Genomic DNA, 17424 nt, shown 5'->3' with positions numbered 1-17424 from the left:
AAGCACTACTGTTGACTGAGGGAGACCTGATGCAGTGCTTAGAGGCATCCTATTGTGGACTCTATTTAGTATACACTGGGGTTCTAGTACAGCTTGGCTTAACAATTTTACTGAGTGGAGTTTTTAAGGCGTAGTGATGCGATACAGAAAAATTATGGAGAACTCATCTCAGGGTGACTGTCAACGGTAATGCGATTAGCATTCGAGAAATGTAGTGGCACACTCAGTTTCTGTAGTCTCATTTATTTAACATGTGCAGTGTTCATCCTGAGGCTTTGGCTATATGCAACAAACTCCAACATTGTCCCACTTTGCTATGGCACTTGCTTGCAAAGGTTGCCCATGAGCGTGGCAGCATGATGACGACTATATGATGTCGGCGCAGTGATGATGACGGAATGACAAAGAAGAAATGATGTTGATCGAACGACAAAATGCTATAAAGATGGCGGCATGTGTCCTTTCGACTCGGCCGTACCAATGCAATAATGAGGGTAAATGGCCACATGGCATATATGAACTCATCTTTCTTTCTTAATGGAACAGTGTTGTGGAATTCTCTCCCAGAACACAGTGTCATATACCGAACGCGAAGAATTCCGTGAGAAACTAAGAATGCACTCTGCAACCTCAGACGACCACTGTTCCCTACAGTAACACATCTTAATAAATATCTGCCTGCTCTGATTTTTTTTCTACTGTTTATCTTTACATTTTCAGTGTATTATTAATTGTATTTTTTACTTCACTGGCTGTATTTCCTGCTGTATTTTTTGCATTTTTGTTCAAATCATAGAAGTGCACATGTCTTTATGGTCCCCCCTTATATAATGCCTTTGAACCTTTAAGGAGAAATAAATTAAATGTGGACAATGAGATGTTGATTCTTAAATTATGAAACAGGTATAACATCGACAGCACGACGAAGACATGAGGACAATGAGATGATGAGTCTATAACAATGACAATATGATGACAACCATATGATGAAGTTGGATGATGACTATGGCACAACTACGATAGGACGGCGATGACAGTACGACAACAGACAATGACCTGCTAATGGCAACCTAATATCAATTGAACATCGACTGCATGATTAAGATAGAATCATGAACAAGGGACGACGTCGATGAATCAGTTAAAATGAGGTGACGGTACTGAAGTGATGACGATGGTATAATGACAGTTTGATGATGATTGCATGAGGACATTGGTCTAGTGATGGCTAACGGTGATTGCATGATGAGAGTCGGATGTTGAAGTTGGAATGATGGAACGACCGGGACAGCACCATAACTACGCCATGATAACGAATTCACGATGAGAACTGTATGACGACAATGGCATGACAAAGGTATTAGGACAACAGGGTGAGGACAGGTACATATTAACAGTGGCATGACGAGAGTTGGATGACGAAGTTAAATATGATGGCACAACCACAACGGCATGATGACGATAGTCTGTCAATGGATGCATGATAGCGAGTGTCAGACAATGGTGGCCTAACAATGGTGGCATAATAATGTTTGAATGACGGTGGTATGATTACAATACAATGACAAATAAAGGTTGACGTCAGTGGGAGGACACGGGCAGAGGTTGACATCACTGAAGTGATGATGATGGTTAAACGATTGTTTGATCACATGGCATGATGACAATGGTATAATGACAACTATGTGTCAACAATGGCATGACAAAAGTCAGATGATGAAGTTAGAATGACGACAGTGGAATGACCATGACATGCATCACAATGGCGGTGCCACAATGATTGCCTGATGAATCAGATCATGAAACATGACATTTGAACGACCATGACAGCATCACTATAGTGGTGTGAAAATGAATGCTGGGTAACTGTATGGCAGCAATGGCATGACAAGAACGACATGACGAGAGTCGGATGACAAAGCCGGAATGACTACTATGCAACGACCACTATGCCAACGTGGCTAGGTAGGTACCTAGTGGCCCAGGCTATTAGACAACTTGGACCACTGGGTTGAGGTGAAGGCGTGATGATGGCATGGACAAGGGTTAAATGATGAAGCTGGAATGAACGCAATAGAATGACCACGACTGCATGACGACCAAGAGAACATACCTAGTGGTCCATGTTAGGTAGGCAACTTGGGTCACTGGGTGGGCCTTAGAGGCTAGATAGGCTCAAGATGGCTGAAATAGGCAAAGAATGCTAATCGTATTTAAACAACGATCTTATAAAAAAAAAGCGGCATTGTTCCCCAGTATGCTAAGCTGGGCCAAACGTAACTGAAAGTAAGTTTCTTCTAGCAGCATGTGCCATCTAACGGGTGGTACGAGTATAGAGTAAAACCTCGATATAATGATCTTCAATATAATGAAATTCTCCATATAATGAACTAGTTAACTTTTCATAGCCTGTTATCCATAGAACACCATGTAATTAGAACATCAATATAACAAAGTGTGTTTGTATGCGATTTCAATGTGATGAAATTTCGCTTTCGCAGCAAAGGAATGCCGAAGCAATAAATGGAAACTTCCGCGGACGCAGATGGTCAAATGATTTAATTACAAGTGGCTACTTCAAATGCATCTCTCAAATCGTGCGCGGCGCAACAGGAGTGACTGCGAAAGGAAAGCCACATCATGTTCTGTATAAAGCCCAAGTGCAATAAGATCCTATCGCACACCCACACACTTTGCAGTTTAGGTGCGTGGGAAAGTGTGTGAGGGTGAGAAACAAACATGGTAGCTTTACGGATGAGTGCCACCTCTGAGTGCGAGCAAAGGGAAAGAGGGGGATGGGAGTGAGCTCGCGGTAACACGGTCAAGCACGTGCGAGGTTCGGAATGAGGGGGAGGAGAGAGAGGTAAGTTGTTGTGCATTTCGGTCATGGCTGCGCATGGCTGTAAATGCAGCGGAGTGCATACAAAGCCACACACTGCTTCAGAGGTGATCTCCAGCGTATGCAAAGACTGGACCTGCCGAGACGGCGTGGCATCATGTAAGCTGTCTTCCTGCGATTTTTGTATTGAAGATTACGTAATCTCGAGTTTCAGTGATCCATTGGAGCGAGATTCAGGCGAAGCACCACTGCCGGTGATTTTCCCGAAATTGTCGTCCTACTGAGGGCGACGATATCAGCCACGGGGGTGGAGAGCACGCAAAAGGGTGGCTGGCTTCGCTTAATTCGTACCGCCTATGTGAAGCTATTGTCGATTTGGCATGAAACCGTACATATCATTCGTTGCCAGATAGTTTTCTCATTCAAATTAGTTTTTTTGTTGCCCGATAGTTCGGAAAATTTTGTGGCCCCTTTCACTGTGAGAAAACCCTATCAGTGACTGTACTAATTTGCATACAAGGTGGAATTTCAATACAATGAAATTACAATATATATAATGATGCAAATTGCCGATTTTGCCTACTTCGTCATATTGAGGTTAAGACTGTACATATAAATATTCTGTCATCATTACATGAATGGGTTTTATGAGATGACAGTAATATGGTTTCTACTATTAAATGCAGGTTATGATCTCAATAACTGCCAAAGAATTAGCTTATTGGAGAGGTGTATTGTTCCTGATACAGTTAAATAAAATTTAGATATGCAGTTAAACCTCGATATAACAAACTTCTATATAACAATGATGATATATGGGGTTTCATGGCACAAGGGCCAATGGTGGCCAAAGATTGCCAATTCAAGATAATGAAATTTTCAGTATAACAGACTTTGCACATCTTCTGCATAGAACACGTGTATTCAGAACCTAAATATAGCAAAGTGCATTTATACACGATTTCCATATATAACGAAATTTCACTGCTGCCAGAAAAGAATACCAAGCATATAAATGGAAACTTTCGCGGGCAAAGATGGTCAAATGGTTGAATTATATGAGCAGCTGCTTGCGAACACAGTTCTCGAATTGCGTGCCTCGTGACCAAGAGTGTTCACCAAAACCAAGCAGCATCATGTTTCATATAAAGTCCAAGTGCAATAAGATCTTATCGAGCCATGTGTGCTATGTATGCTATGGGTGCGAGTGAGAGCATGCGAGGGTGAGCCGAGAAGGATGGTGGCTTTATGATGAGCGCCGTCTTCACAAGAGAGTTGAAAGGCGTGAAGGCAGCATCCTCGTGGTAATCGATCAAGCACATGAGAGGCAAAAGAAGAGGATGGCAGGTAGGCTCGTGTCTTGTTTTCTAGCATGGCTTTCAGGACGGCTGAGCACATACACAGCCCATTAGCCCTGTTTTACAAGTAATGCTCTGTGTGCTTAAAGAGTGGGTGTTCTGAAATGGTGTGGCATCTTGTGTGCTGTCTTCCTATGCGTTTATTGCTGGAGGTTGTGTTATCTTGAGTTTCAGAGACGCGTTGTAGAGAGATACACATAAAGCATACATTCTTCGCTGCCGATGGTTTTCGTGATAACGTTGTCGCACCACGGGTGACACTAACAGGCATGGAGGTGAAATGGACACGAAAGCGTGGCCGCCTTCACTTTGTGCTGCCATTGTGAAGATATCGTGGACACAGCATGAAACCGCATCTGTCGTCGCTGTCTGTGATATTCAATAAAACGAATTTTCTTGTCATTCAAATTTGCTTTTTCCGATTGCCCTATAATTAGGAAAATCTTGTAACCCCTTATGTGTAAGAAAAATCAAGCTGTGAATGTACTTATTTACTTTAAATGACAAATTTTCATGTAACGAAATTCCAATATAACAAAGCAAATTGCAGATTTTTCCAACTTCATTATATCTAGGTTTAACTTATACTTATGTCTGTCTTGTGGAATATCTCTTCATATTGAATTGCAGACTGCTATAAATTGTGCAGTACCTGTTGAATATCCCGCATAGGCCACTTCGACTGAAATGCTGCTACATGGTCCTAGAAATAAATTTTCATAAATGCAGCTGTAATCAGGCTAGCTCTTATGTAAAAATGTAAAGGTTCACGCATGTAGGCACAAACTCGAAAGGTGGCACTCTACAATGTAGCTATGGGTGCTGCTTTAATGTGCAGATCTCGAGGGTGTCTTCCAAAGTGAAGGTGATGTGTGCAGCTGTCTTCGATCTCGACTTGGAGGACACAAATGGCTCCTGTGCCTCTGGAGGTGTTGCCTTTCCTAGGTTGCAGGACATTCAACAAAAGATTACCGGTAGGTGAAGCAACACCTTTACGCAGTGCTGCTAGGTGTAACTATATTACTTTGACTGATCATCTTGTTGCACTGTTAGGTCATTCTTGGGTATTGCCTTCATGTGAGTGATCCTCTGAAGAGTATGCATTGGGGTTCTAGAACAGTGATAAGTGGGGGACACTTTATGTAAGTGATTTGCACGTTACGTCTGCATTGCATGACACTTGCATCTACAATATATGGCTGCTGAAGTCAGCTCTTGGTCCTGTTTGCTTAAAGTGAAATTTCACAGGGAAGGAAAAATGTTGAATTTTCAACAGTTATAGTTCACAACTTGGGCTCTTGGTGTCAAAATTATTATTAAATTAAATTATGAGGTTTTATATGCCAAAAGTTTGGTTAAACCATAGTGGGGGACTACTGATTAATTTTGACCACCTGGGGTTCTGTAATGTGCACCTAAATCTAAGTACATGGGGGTTTTTGCATTTCATCCCCTTTGAAATGCAACTGCCATGGCCAGAATTTGATTCCACGACCTCGTGTTTAGCAGTGCAAGGACTAGTTGGTGTGGGAACATATTTAGAAAACTGCACAAATCTGACACAATGGAAGAAATACACTTTAGTCAGTTTAATTCTATATACTTAATTTATAATTTAATTCAGTACCTGTCCTTCATTTCTTTCTTGTCCTGTTCTCCTTTTTTTTTTTCTCACACTTTTTCCATATTGAAGCCATACCAACAAGCTCAAGACCAGACCCTTTTACAGCAGAAGAGTCAGATGCAAAGTGCAGTGCGTTGTGTCTGTCTCTCCTGCAGTCCTGTTTTTGCATGGTTTACTCATTACGATAACCCGCCGTGGTTGCTCAGTGGCTATGGTGTTTGGCTGCTAAGCACGAGGCCACAGGATCGGATCCCGGTCATGGCGGCCACATTTCGATGGGGGCGAAATGCGAAAACACCCATGTACTTAGATTTAGGTCCACGTTAAAGAACCCCAGGTGGTCAAAATTTCCGGAGTCCTCCACTATGGCGTGCCTCATAATCAGAAAATGGTTTTGGCACGTAAAACCCTATAATTTAATTTTAATCATTACAATAGCCTGTAGTTTAATGAAAATGCACATCCTGTTTCATATCTGTTACAGTGTGAAACAGTTAATAGGGCTGCATTGTTAGTGGCTTTGATTCTTTTCTTTTACGTCATGTTGACAAAGTGAAGCTATATTGCGTGTCTGTGTGTGTTTTTTGAAGCTGTAAAGAATACCACTGATCACAGCACCAACACAGAACCACCAGAATCAGAAAGTAAGTATAATTTCTCATTTCTTGCAATAACACTGATTAGCACTCTTATACTTAACATGGAAAGGAACCGGTCAGATCTAGGTGCATCATAAGTAGGCTTGATAAATCATTCATGCTCAGTTCATTTCATTATGTACTAATGTCTCTCCTAATAAGATTGCTAATCATAGGTTGGTGCACTCACTCAGAGTACATTGACTCATATTCACTTCGTACTGGTTTCACAAATATGAGAACAGTGCGAGTAAGTGAGAAGAGGTGCGATTGGACGTGCGTGTGAATGTCTATGAATGCCAGTGAGTTTGCATGGACATCAGCATAACGAGGAGTGAGTACCAGTTAACATGAGTACCAACGAAAGTCAGTGACAGTGAGTTTGAGTGCACATGAGTGTGAAGCTGAGTGATTCGTTCTTTGTAAGTATGAACATGAGGAAGTGCTGGTGATTGTAAGTGGATGCGAGTGTAGGCGTGAGTGGGTACCGTTAACAAAAAACAAAGTCGCAGTTCCACACAAAAGGCGAAGCACCGATTGCAATAGCAAATTAGTGCATAGCTGTAAGAAGTAAGGATAGTAGTTTTGTAGGCCGTATAAACTTGTAAACACTCGCTTACTAACTAAATTAACAATGATGGAATGTGTAAACGTGACTGAACGAGGACATAGAAATAAACAGACACGCAGAGACAGCACTGTCTTTATGTTTCTGCTTCTTTCTACGTCCTTGTTCAGTCACACTTACACATTCTGTCATGAATTTAAACCAACTAGCCTGCCAGTGCATATGAAGCTACCGGCACTATGCGCACTCTGCAAACATCGCAGATCACTTTGAAGATGAGGCCCACTTGGGCGCACACTTTGACCACGTCACAGATCACTTTGAAGACACACGAGTGGCAGCAATGTGTCCCTATGACTATCGCCAAAGTTGTCTGCTATGCTGTCCGCCATTCGCATGCCCAGTGCTGTAGTAGATACCACAGATGTCCCCACTCTGTACAGAGTGGCAGGCGAGGAGCATTCGCTGGCTCACCATCCCATGCTTTTACTCGCACATAAAACATGTGGCACGCAGCGACAGTCTTATCGCCTTTAGACTTTATACAGAACCTTTTGGCAGCGGCGATAGCAGAAATGCACCTGGAGTGTCCATATAACTGCTATTGCAATAAAAATTCAGAAACAGAAATCGTATACTACAAGTTAAACTCGGCTCGAGTCTGAAACACCTGAGAAAGCATAGGCTGCTTCTTTTAACATTTTATACAAAATAGGCTATATGAAACTGTGTGCACATATCACCATTCACGAGAGGAAAACACGTACCTTCCCTTGATTGAATTAATTTATTGACAGATTTTTCTTCCTTTATTTCAGAAACTTGGTCAGAGTCTGTGACACCCGAGAAACCTACTTTAGGTGAAATTAACTTTCCCAATTACTGCATGCTGACTGCATTAGCCTCTTGTGCATGGCTTAGACATGCACGGCGACACTTCATAGGGTACCAATGGATGCTGCTTTAATGTGCATCTGAAACTTCGCTAGTGTCTGACACACCTAAAATATTACGTAGTACTGCAGGTGAAATGAGCCTTATTGTTTACTGCAGGTTGTATCCTTGAACATTGTGTAAAGGTATGGCAATGAGCTACACGAAACAATGTACACATGCCACCATTAACGAGAGAAATGGGCATACATTCCCATGATTGAATTCATTTATTAACCAATTTCAGAGTTGTTTTTATTTTTTTTTCAGAATCTTGGTCAGAGTCTGAGACCCCTGAGAAATCTACTTCAGGTGAAATTACCATTCTCAATTACTGCATGATGACTACATTAGCCTCTGTAGTATGGCTTAGTCTTGCAAGGTGGCACTTTGTAGTGTAGCAGTGGATGCTGCTTTAACGTACAGATGAAACTTGGCCAGAGTCTGAGACACCTCAGAAATCATTAGTACTGCAAGTGAAATGAACCTTCTCATTTATTGTGGGCTGTTTCATTGAACATGCTTTAAAAGTATGGTGATGGGTTGCGCAAACCTATGTGCACATGTCACTATTAATGAGAGAAATTGGCATACATTCCCATCATTTAATTTATTTACAAACAAATTTTGCAATGTCATCTTTTTTCTTTTTTCAGAAACTTGGTCAGAGTCTGAAACACCTAAGAAATCTACTTCAGGTGAAATTGGCTTTCTTAGTTACTACGTGCTGAGTACAGAAGCTTTTGATATGTGTGAATGAACATTAGCTTTCTTAGCATTTGAAGTTTTGTGTTAATTGTTACAGGCACATCTACAGTGAAATCCCGATAATTCATTGTTGGATAATTCAAACTGCTGTGTAGGTCCCGGCAATGTCCTTTGTATAGTCAAATCTCTTTATTTTGAACACGCTTAATTCGAACTTCCAGTTTATTCTAACGGATGCCCTGGTCCTGTCAAAGTTATGTGTGTTGCAGTGGGCGAAAACGCTTGGTAACTCGAATGTACAAACATTTTCTACATTTAATTCGAACATACCATGTTCTGAAAATGCTCTCAGCAGTGCGCCAGATCACAGGGCGGCATCTCCGACCAGCATTCCTCTGACCCCGCCACAGAGGAAAGGCTTGGGAGAAACATGCAGTTTCATGGTCCTCGCTCGCTGTGTGCTTGTACACCGCAATATTTCACGACTCACACCATTAGTGCATTGTGCTATGGTGCACGAATGCTTCAAGAACAAGTGCTTCCTTTAATTCGAACTTCTTTTAATTCGAACAAATTTTCTGGCCCTTTCGAGTTCGCATTATCGAGATTTGACTGTATTTCAATAGAGAAAAACTCCAGCGAATCCAAAAAAAAAATGTGTTTTGGTTATTTAGAACAAAATTTCTCACTCTCATGGATTGCTTTTCAGACAAACCCAAGCCAAAAGCGAAAGTTCAGTGTGTAACTAGCTGCCGTAATGTCTCGCGCCTTAAAAGTTACAGGGAAAGATATGCGGAAAGCCAAGATTGAACTGGAGTAAGCATACCAGCACGTACCCTCCTTTACAATGCAGCTTAAGAGGAGCTGGAATGAGCCCCCAGTGCATGTTTGACCATGTTAGCACAAGCTCACCTATGCCCCCCTTCTAGCAAGCGCTCGATCACTTCATTTCTAACAATGGACACGTGAAAAGACAAGGTGCATAAAGCCACCATCTTTCTTGACTCACCCTCGCATATTTTCCCTTGCACCCACAGTAAACGGCACACGAGGCACAATCTTATCACACTTGGACTTTATACGGAACCTAGGAGTCTTCCGGCATAGGTCGATTCGTGCTGATGGAGAAAGGATAAAAAACTTTTTTCCATGCGACCCCAGTGATGGTCTTTGCCTCACAACAACATTACCAAGAAAAACTGAATATAGGACATGTAGATATACTACATTCAACCTGCAAAAGAATGCTGATTCATGCCACCAATGAAAAATATGTACCATTGAAAGGAATGACGGGTAAAGGACATTGTAGCATTGAACAATGGGCAATCACTAAAAGATGGAGCTCATGAAATCTGCAACACAAATGGGGAAAGAAAGAGGTCTTGCACGAGACTGTGGTACATTTGATGACCCAGCCAGGATGTTTGTTGGTGTCAAAAGCAGGGAGAAGCAATTCCAGTGGCACTCACACCTTCCAAAAACTGTTGTACATTGTTTGCTCCGGTTTCTGATATCTATGCATAGCATGTGCTTCATGATCCATTTGAACTTATTTAGGACTTTGTACTGATCAGTAGATGCATTCTTAGTCTACTCTTTATGGTGAAGGGCTGCACTACATTTGCACGTACTCTAGATGGTCCGGTGTCGCTCTTGGCATGTTATCCAATGCACTGTACACATTATTGCTAGGAGCACACAATACTATAAAAAAGGTCACAAAGCACATAGAGGTTGATGAGGTGTTTATCAGTAAATGGGTTTCTTCCAGAATTAGCCATCAGCATCAACTCATCCTTACTCAAATGCCTGGACCATGCTTGTTGTGCAGGTATCTTAATATGTGTGGTGGACAGGGCACCACTTATCAAGATGTTGCCTGGAGGCCTCTGCACTCATCTGGTGTACTCTAGTGTACTATACCGTCTCAGCAGTGAACACACTTTTGTTGCTGGAGATGGTAAGCCACTTGTTTCTCTTACAGATGCTTGTAGCTTTGTTGAAGAAATTCATATTTGTTGATGTGCTATTTCTGGCATGTCCTGAAAGTTAGACATGAGCTGTTCGGGTTGTTTGTTTAGTACACCATGTGTGAGAGCAGATTGATGTACACTCATCATGCTCACAGGCTAACGTGAGCTGAGCAGATGATATCTGGAAAAAACTGGTTGATCATTGCATTATATATACATGCTGTGGCAAGAAGCCCATCCTTGTGGTTGGAATTATGCTAATGCCAGAAACAATAGTGCAACTATTATTTCTTGTTCAGGCTTTAAAACGTAAAGGACCACAGCTAAGTATGATAGCGCAAGTTAGAGCTTTAAAGACATTGTATTTGACACAATTTAATTTTATTTAACCAGGTTTGCATGACCATGCATTACTATTTAAGCACAGCATTCTTGTGAATGGACAATTTATGTATCTCTGTGCCATCAACTAATCATGTGGTATGTTACTTACACATGGTATGAAATTCTGAGGCAAATTGAAGCACATCGTTTCAGATATCATATTTCATAATGAGTTAAGCTTAGCTAAGCTTACTCACGCCGACTCATGAGCTACATATTTTTCTTTAGGTACAGCATTTTATGCAGCTTCCAACCTTGCACTGAAGAGTGGAATGCATTTCCTTAGTGAAATAGACCTCATCAGTTTCTTCAGTATTAACGTGGACCATGGTTTTGCCGGTTTCTTGGCATCAAGCACAAGATGGGTCCAAGAAACTCGTCAAAATGGTCTAGCCTTTATGAATATTCCAAACAAAACTGACAACGTGAAGTTTGCATCAATAATCAAGGTAAGCTGTCTGTTAATGGTAATGGGCACTGATAATTGTATACTTATTTGTTGATGCCTTTTTGGTACCATATTATTGTCTTATATAACTTTTATAATCAGTAAATCCTAGCTTTCTTGGTAGCATTTTCTTTCTTGTAGTAGCTTGTGTATTAGGCGCATGTGTTTTATTATCTTTCATAGCATTATTTCATTTTCGTACCATCCCACTCCTGCGATATCCCTTAAGGGCTGCATTCTGCAAATAAATAAATCAATTTGGTAGAATTCTTCTCGTTGTGTATCTTCGACACTACTTCTTCAGCAGCAAGGTGGAGTAGAGTTGGGTTGCGTTATATAAATAAGTTGTGTATAAGTTGTAGTTATAGCATAAGTAATTGTGGCTTTGGCACCTTTTTCCTCTACCATGGTCAACATTCTGGTATTGAATGGGGAACCATCGGGGTTCTAAAGGTTCCAAAAATATTTCCACCTTCTGTGACACTCTTAAGATATTGTCAGCTACAAGGGCGGCCATGCCAATGCACCCTGTTTCTCCTATACACATCTTTTGGGCCCCATAGAAGCTGGTTAAAGATTTCAATGATGCTGCCACACCTAACACATAGCCGTTAACCTAGTTAAGATTGAACTCACTGCACAATTGCGTATAATAACATGGATGGGAGGCAGGCCAACGAGCAGCTCTCTTGCATACTGCAGGTGCCATCTTCCACACAGCTATCGTTAATTATTGTTACAACTGTTAATTCACATTCTTGTTTTCTTGTTTGATTTGCCCACCTCTCTGCATAATACAACAGCCTTGAGAGCAAATAAATGTCAATAATCAAACCCAACATACAAATAAATAAAGATAGTACAAGCAAATATCCATGGGCTTATTGAAGGCTGCTGTTATTGATGTGATGACTAAATCTGATCGGTACACATGGACGACACCAATCAGCACCTCTGCAAAAACCTGCAGATGTTGTTGAAATGCTGTTAAGGCAGTCATTGATGCCAATGGCTACTTCTTGCTCCAATTATAGATCTTTGTTCTCACTTGTGCTTGATTACAATGCAACAGAAGGTTTAGCAATAACAAGCATTTTCATTTCACTGTGAACCTACCCTTATCCTGGATTTCTTGCAGAAAACATGGGAACATATTTTAACCCACAAATTGCAGCAGATACTTCTTGTTGGCATAGACTACAGAACGGAAGCCAGCGCATCACTGGTGAAATCACTTTCTGGGTAAGTACCTGTAAAAAGGCACAACAGGGTAAGTAAATTTTAGCTGTAATTGTTTATGTCGGCCTTCTCTAGTTCAGATGCAGACATCCTTATGCAACGCTAAACCCTCAAATACTCATCTTTTTGACATTTCTTTAAGTGAGACATTTTTGTTTTCTTGTTTGATTTACCCATTTCCTTCCTAACCCTACGGCCTTCAGAGCAAAAGAAATATCAATATAATCTAAGCTTACATACACATCAATAAAAATAGTGCAAGGAAATAACAATGGGCTCATTGAAGGCTCTCTAACTGAATAATGCTAAAGGAAGAGAGGTGGAAAAGAGCAACAGGATGGGGAGAGGGTGAAGGTGCCATGTGACTGAGAGGGGGACGTGCAAATATTTGAAACTTTATAATAGTGATTCAAATGGTGTCCTATTCGATTACATCTTCGAAATAAATAGTCACTATTTGCAGATGCGCAATATTTTTCAAATAGTTTTAGAATATTTTAAAAGGTCAATTGTGTGTAATCAAACATAAAATTGGAGCAGAAGTACAATTTTCAACCCTATAGGCATATGTGCATAAAACTAGTAAACTTATCCAGGGCAACAGGTTACGTAGTGCAGCTGGCTACGTTACAGGGATCATTTGCACTCCGAAAAGTGTTGCATATGTGGAAGAAGTATGTAACTGTTCCTAATGCTCTGTTCATGCATTTTTATAAACGTTTCATAATGCACAATATAAGGAGAGAAAGTTGCTAAGCTTATGAATACTAGGATGTGGATACCATTTTACATAAATTATGAAAATGGCTGCTCGTTACTATAACAATATTCTATATTCGATTCTACTCAATTTGCTCCTGGCACTATTTGATTCGTATTTGATTAGATCTCGAAAATTGCGATTTGTACACCCCTACTTATCACGTAGCGTAAATGAATGCTCCTCAGCACAATGGAAGTGAGCGGCAGAATAGGGGTTGGTGGACAGCACCGCTGAGGAGCGGCGGTCACCAGTAGCAAACACTCCCTTTGCGAAGGCTGTAAGGCAGAATGCGCATGGAGTCCAGCCTAGTTGTGGTTAGACATCTTCAGGGGATTGTGTTCACTAGTGCAACAGTTCAGCATGTGTAATATATGTTTTATATTGTGTTGCAGGAAATGCACATTCATGGTGTTCATCACACATCCCAGAAAAAGCTGTTGTGAAGGACCTTGCAAAGTGGATTATCCATCAAGACCCCAAACAGATGAAGACAGCAATGTCATGGTACGAATTCTTTTTCTTACAGCTGCTGTTTGAGAATGAAAAAAATTAAACTCTGTTAGAGCATATTACAATAAATCAATGAGGGGTATCTGTAGAACGACACAAGTGGACACTATAGCATAAGTCATTATGGCCTTGGCATTACAAGTATTAATGTTGAACGGAATTGAAAAACTTTATGTATCATTATTTATTTATTTACTTAATCATTTTAGCTTTTTATTTCAAGTTGTCTTCTACCATTTCAGCAAAAGATTGAGCTTGGCTCTGGCTTCGCAACTACACCGTGCATCTCATTCAGCATGGCTGTCAGAGTGTTTCATGGTGTGAACAACACTACCTGTCGTCGAGAGGAATGGGCAAGCTACAATCAGGTGAAGTCCCACAGCACTACAATGGAAAATGACTGAAATGAAATGATTGCAGTGGCATATAAGACGCATCAAGTTCTTGTGCTGTATGTTTCTATGCTCTCAAACGTAGCAGAAAAGCATTCTCTTGTTCAGCTTAATTGTGACAGCAGCTGATAACTGCTCATTCTGCGGTAAGTTACTCATTGTGATGTCAGTAGTGAGTAACATTCATGTGCGCTATGCTTTACTTTTCTCCTGTTATTTGGGAAGTGCCACTTAAAGTGTGTGTCAACTGGCACAGGAGAGATGTCAGGAGAGCCTTTGCTCAGGCAAAGAGCCATGTGCTTCATTTGCAGGTGTCTCCTCGTCCACCACTATTTTGGTTAGCTCTAGCTTTCTATGCTAATGTAATGAGGACAATCTAAACCGAAGGCATCATTTGCTTTTGGTAGCATCTACTGTTACAATTATTACCAGCACCTTCTTTTCTCTTATCAGTTGATATTAATGTTACCATATGCCTTGGACGTACATGCACCAGTTTTAATCCCACACACTGAAAAGATGGGCATAGAATTCATAAAACATAGTTTATGGAATCCAGATTCAAATTTTTGAGAGCAAGTCAGAGAAGTATGAAATAATCTTTAGTGTCTCTTTACTTTTGTGACTCATTTGGTCCCTCTGTTGCCTCTTTACAAAACAAATTGCACAGCTTTATGAAAAAAGACTTGTCCATGTTGAAAAAAGTAGTGATTAAGGAGATCTGTGATTAACTAAAGGCATTAATACAACTTTGATGTTTTGATTGATACTGTTGCTGACCATGGTAATATGATTGGGATATTAATTATAATAATGATAATGATGCTTTATTGAGAGTGTGCCAAAGACCTTGGATGCTTTATTTCTGACAATTACAGGTGTGTAATAAAGCTGAAGTCTCAGACCAAGGCAGTTTTGGCAGTCTCTCCAGTGATGGAAATGTGTTCATGTTTGAGACTCCTGCATCCATCAAAGATAGGGTATGTATGTTGTCTTTTTCGTTGGTCTTTCTACTGAATTAGGCCACTCTGTGTTGGTACAAGAGAAAATAAACTGAGGGGCTGGAAGCACTACTGTTGACTGAGGCAAACCAGATGTAGTGCTTAGAGGCATCCAATTGTGGACTCTACTTAGGATACACCGGGGTTCTACTACAGCTTGGCTTAACAATTTTACTGAGTTTAGTTCTCACGGCATAGTGATGCGATACAAAAAAAATTATGGAGAACTCATCTCAGGGTGGCTGTCAACGGTAATGCGATTAGCATTTGAGAAATGTAGTGGCACACTCAGTTTCTGTAGTCTCATTTATTTAACATGTGCAGCGTTCATTCCGAAGCTCTGGCTATATGCAACAAACTCCAATATTGTCCCACTTTGCCTATGGCACTTGCTTGCAAAGGTTGCCCATGAGCGTGGTAACATGATGACGACTGTATGATGTCGGCGCAGTGACGATGACGGAATGATGAAGAAGAAATGACGTTGATCGAACGACAAAATGCTATAAAGATGGTGGCATGTGTCCTTTCGACTCGGCCGTACCAATGCAATAATGAGGGTAAATGGCCACACGGCATATATGAATTCATCTTTCTTTCTTAATGGAAAAGTGTTGTGGAATTCCCTCCCAGAACACATAGTAGATTATACCAAACGCAAAGAATTCTGCGAAACACTGAGAATGCACTACGCGGCCTCAGACGACCACTGTTCCCTACAGTGGTCTGATTTTTTCTCGACTGTTTATCTTTAAATTTTTAATGTATTAGCAATTGTATTGTTTTCTTCACTGACTGTATTTCAGCTGTATATTTAGCATTTTTGTTCAAATCATTGAAGTGCACGATTCACGATGTGCACGATGTGATTAACGCTTTGGAACCGCCAAAGGAAACTTGAGGACAGGAAGGATAGATTTTCTGACTTTGCTCAGGTTGTCATTGAAAAAGAAAAAACGTACATCCAGGCAGCGCGATAAATGAATACAACAACACATGGTTGCACAAACAAAATAGCACACAGACTGCCACAAGATAAGCATAAAAGTTTACATCACGTCAAGACTGAGATGACAAAGTATTTCATGTAAACTACGAAAACGCGACAACAGAACAATTGAAGGACAACTTGCATATCTGTTGTCCGTAGTGTTTCATGTACGTGTCTTTTTGTCTGATATTCCAGTCCACTAGTGGAAAGTGCCACACACAATCCATTCTTACTGACAATGCACCAGACGTATATCGTACAGTACTGGGTATTGACAGTTTGTCTTTTTCATCTGTGGGAACAAAAGCAACTTCGAATTAATTATGACTTTTCCGCAATGACAACTAGGCAAGCGTCTTACCTGATTTCTTCCCAAATGGTGATAACAGTTCCGAGCAAAGCAGGTCATTCGCACACTATGCTTCAATTTAAGCAGTGTCGTTCCAGTGTTTCCTAGAGAAAAATAAAGGAAAATGCGTCATGCTTATAGACGAAAAAAAATAATATTAAACATATATACATGAAAGTATGCCTCACATTTCCTTGTCTCAACTCTAGAAGGCTTGATCCATTCTCATGTAAAGCTCTTCTTCTTTTTTTTTTTCTGTCGGAAAAAAAAGAACAACACAAAAACAAGAAGTTTACCATACGTTGAAAAACCATTTGCGCATTACAAAGCGAGTTTTATTCACTTGACAAAGGTGGTCATGCGCTACAAAACATAAAATTAAAATGCCTCTTACGAGTACGCATATCCTAAATGGCGAGACACGGCTGCTCCACTGCATGGAAAAGGCTTGGGCTCTTCTTGTCCATGTTACTTTGTGTAGTTTGCATTTATATGCGCAGTCCATGATAACAGAAATCCACCAACTAGTCTACCAAGCTGTTAAGACGTGAAACGAGCTGGCATCCAGAGCTAGCATTTGGTGGGAACTCGCGCTCCTGCCGCCCTGCCTGCGCCCCCGTGAGCAGGCAGCGTTGCGCCTGACGAATAGCAAAGCCCCGCTTCCCTTCCTTGCCCCATCCTCACTGGTGGGAGCTGATGCTGA

At 40.9% G+C, this 17424-nt stretch overlaps 1 protein-coding gene across 2 annotated transcripts in view; it reads left to right on the top strand.

Annotated features, from left to right (window-relative positions):
* The window catches only part of LOC126521334 (uncharacterized), a 76568-nt gene that overhangs the window by 25001 nt on the left and 34143 nt on the right, over positions 1 to 17424 (top strand). For both annotated transcript variants that reach the window (XM_055065920.2, XM_055065919.2), the window contains 11 exons: positions 5036 to 5171; positions 6412 to 6465; positions 7846 to 7887; positions 8231 to 8272; positions 8617 to 8658; positions 10503 to 10631; positions 11257 to 11477; positions 12615 to 12718; positions 13871 to 13982; positions 14231 to 14356; positions 15259 to 15360. In XM_055065920.2, the coding sequence (XP_054921895.1) occupies positions 5036 to 5171; positions 6412 to 6465; positions 7846 to 7887; positions 8231 to 8272; positions 8617 to 8658; positions 10503 to 10631; positions 11257 to 11477; positions 12615 to 12718; positions 13871 to 13982; positions 14231 to 14356; positions 15259 to 15360 (1110 nt within the window). The remainder of the gene's footprint in view (positions 1 to 5035; positions 5172 to 6411; positions 6466 to 7845; positions 7888 to 8230; positions 8273 to 8616; positions 8659 to 10502; positions 10632 to 11256; positions 11478 to 12614; positions 12719 to 13870; positions 13983 to 14230; positions 14357 to 15258; positions 15361 to 17424) is intronic.

Source organism: Dermacentor andersoni, chromosome 6, assembly GCF_023375885.2.
Source record: "Dermacentor andersoni chromosome 6, qqDerAnde1_hic_scaffold, whole genome shotgun sequence".
Taxonomy (NCBI): Eukaryota; Metazoa; Arthropoda; class Arachnida; order Ixodida; family Ixodidae; genus Dermacentor; species Dermacentor andersoni.
Note: the sequence above shows the minus strand (reverse complement) of the source record. Positions and strands in the feature narration are given on the sequence as shown.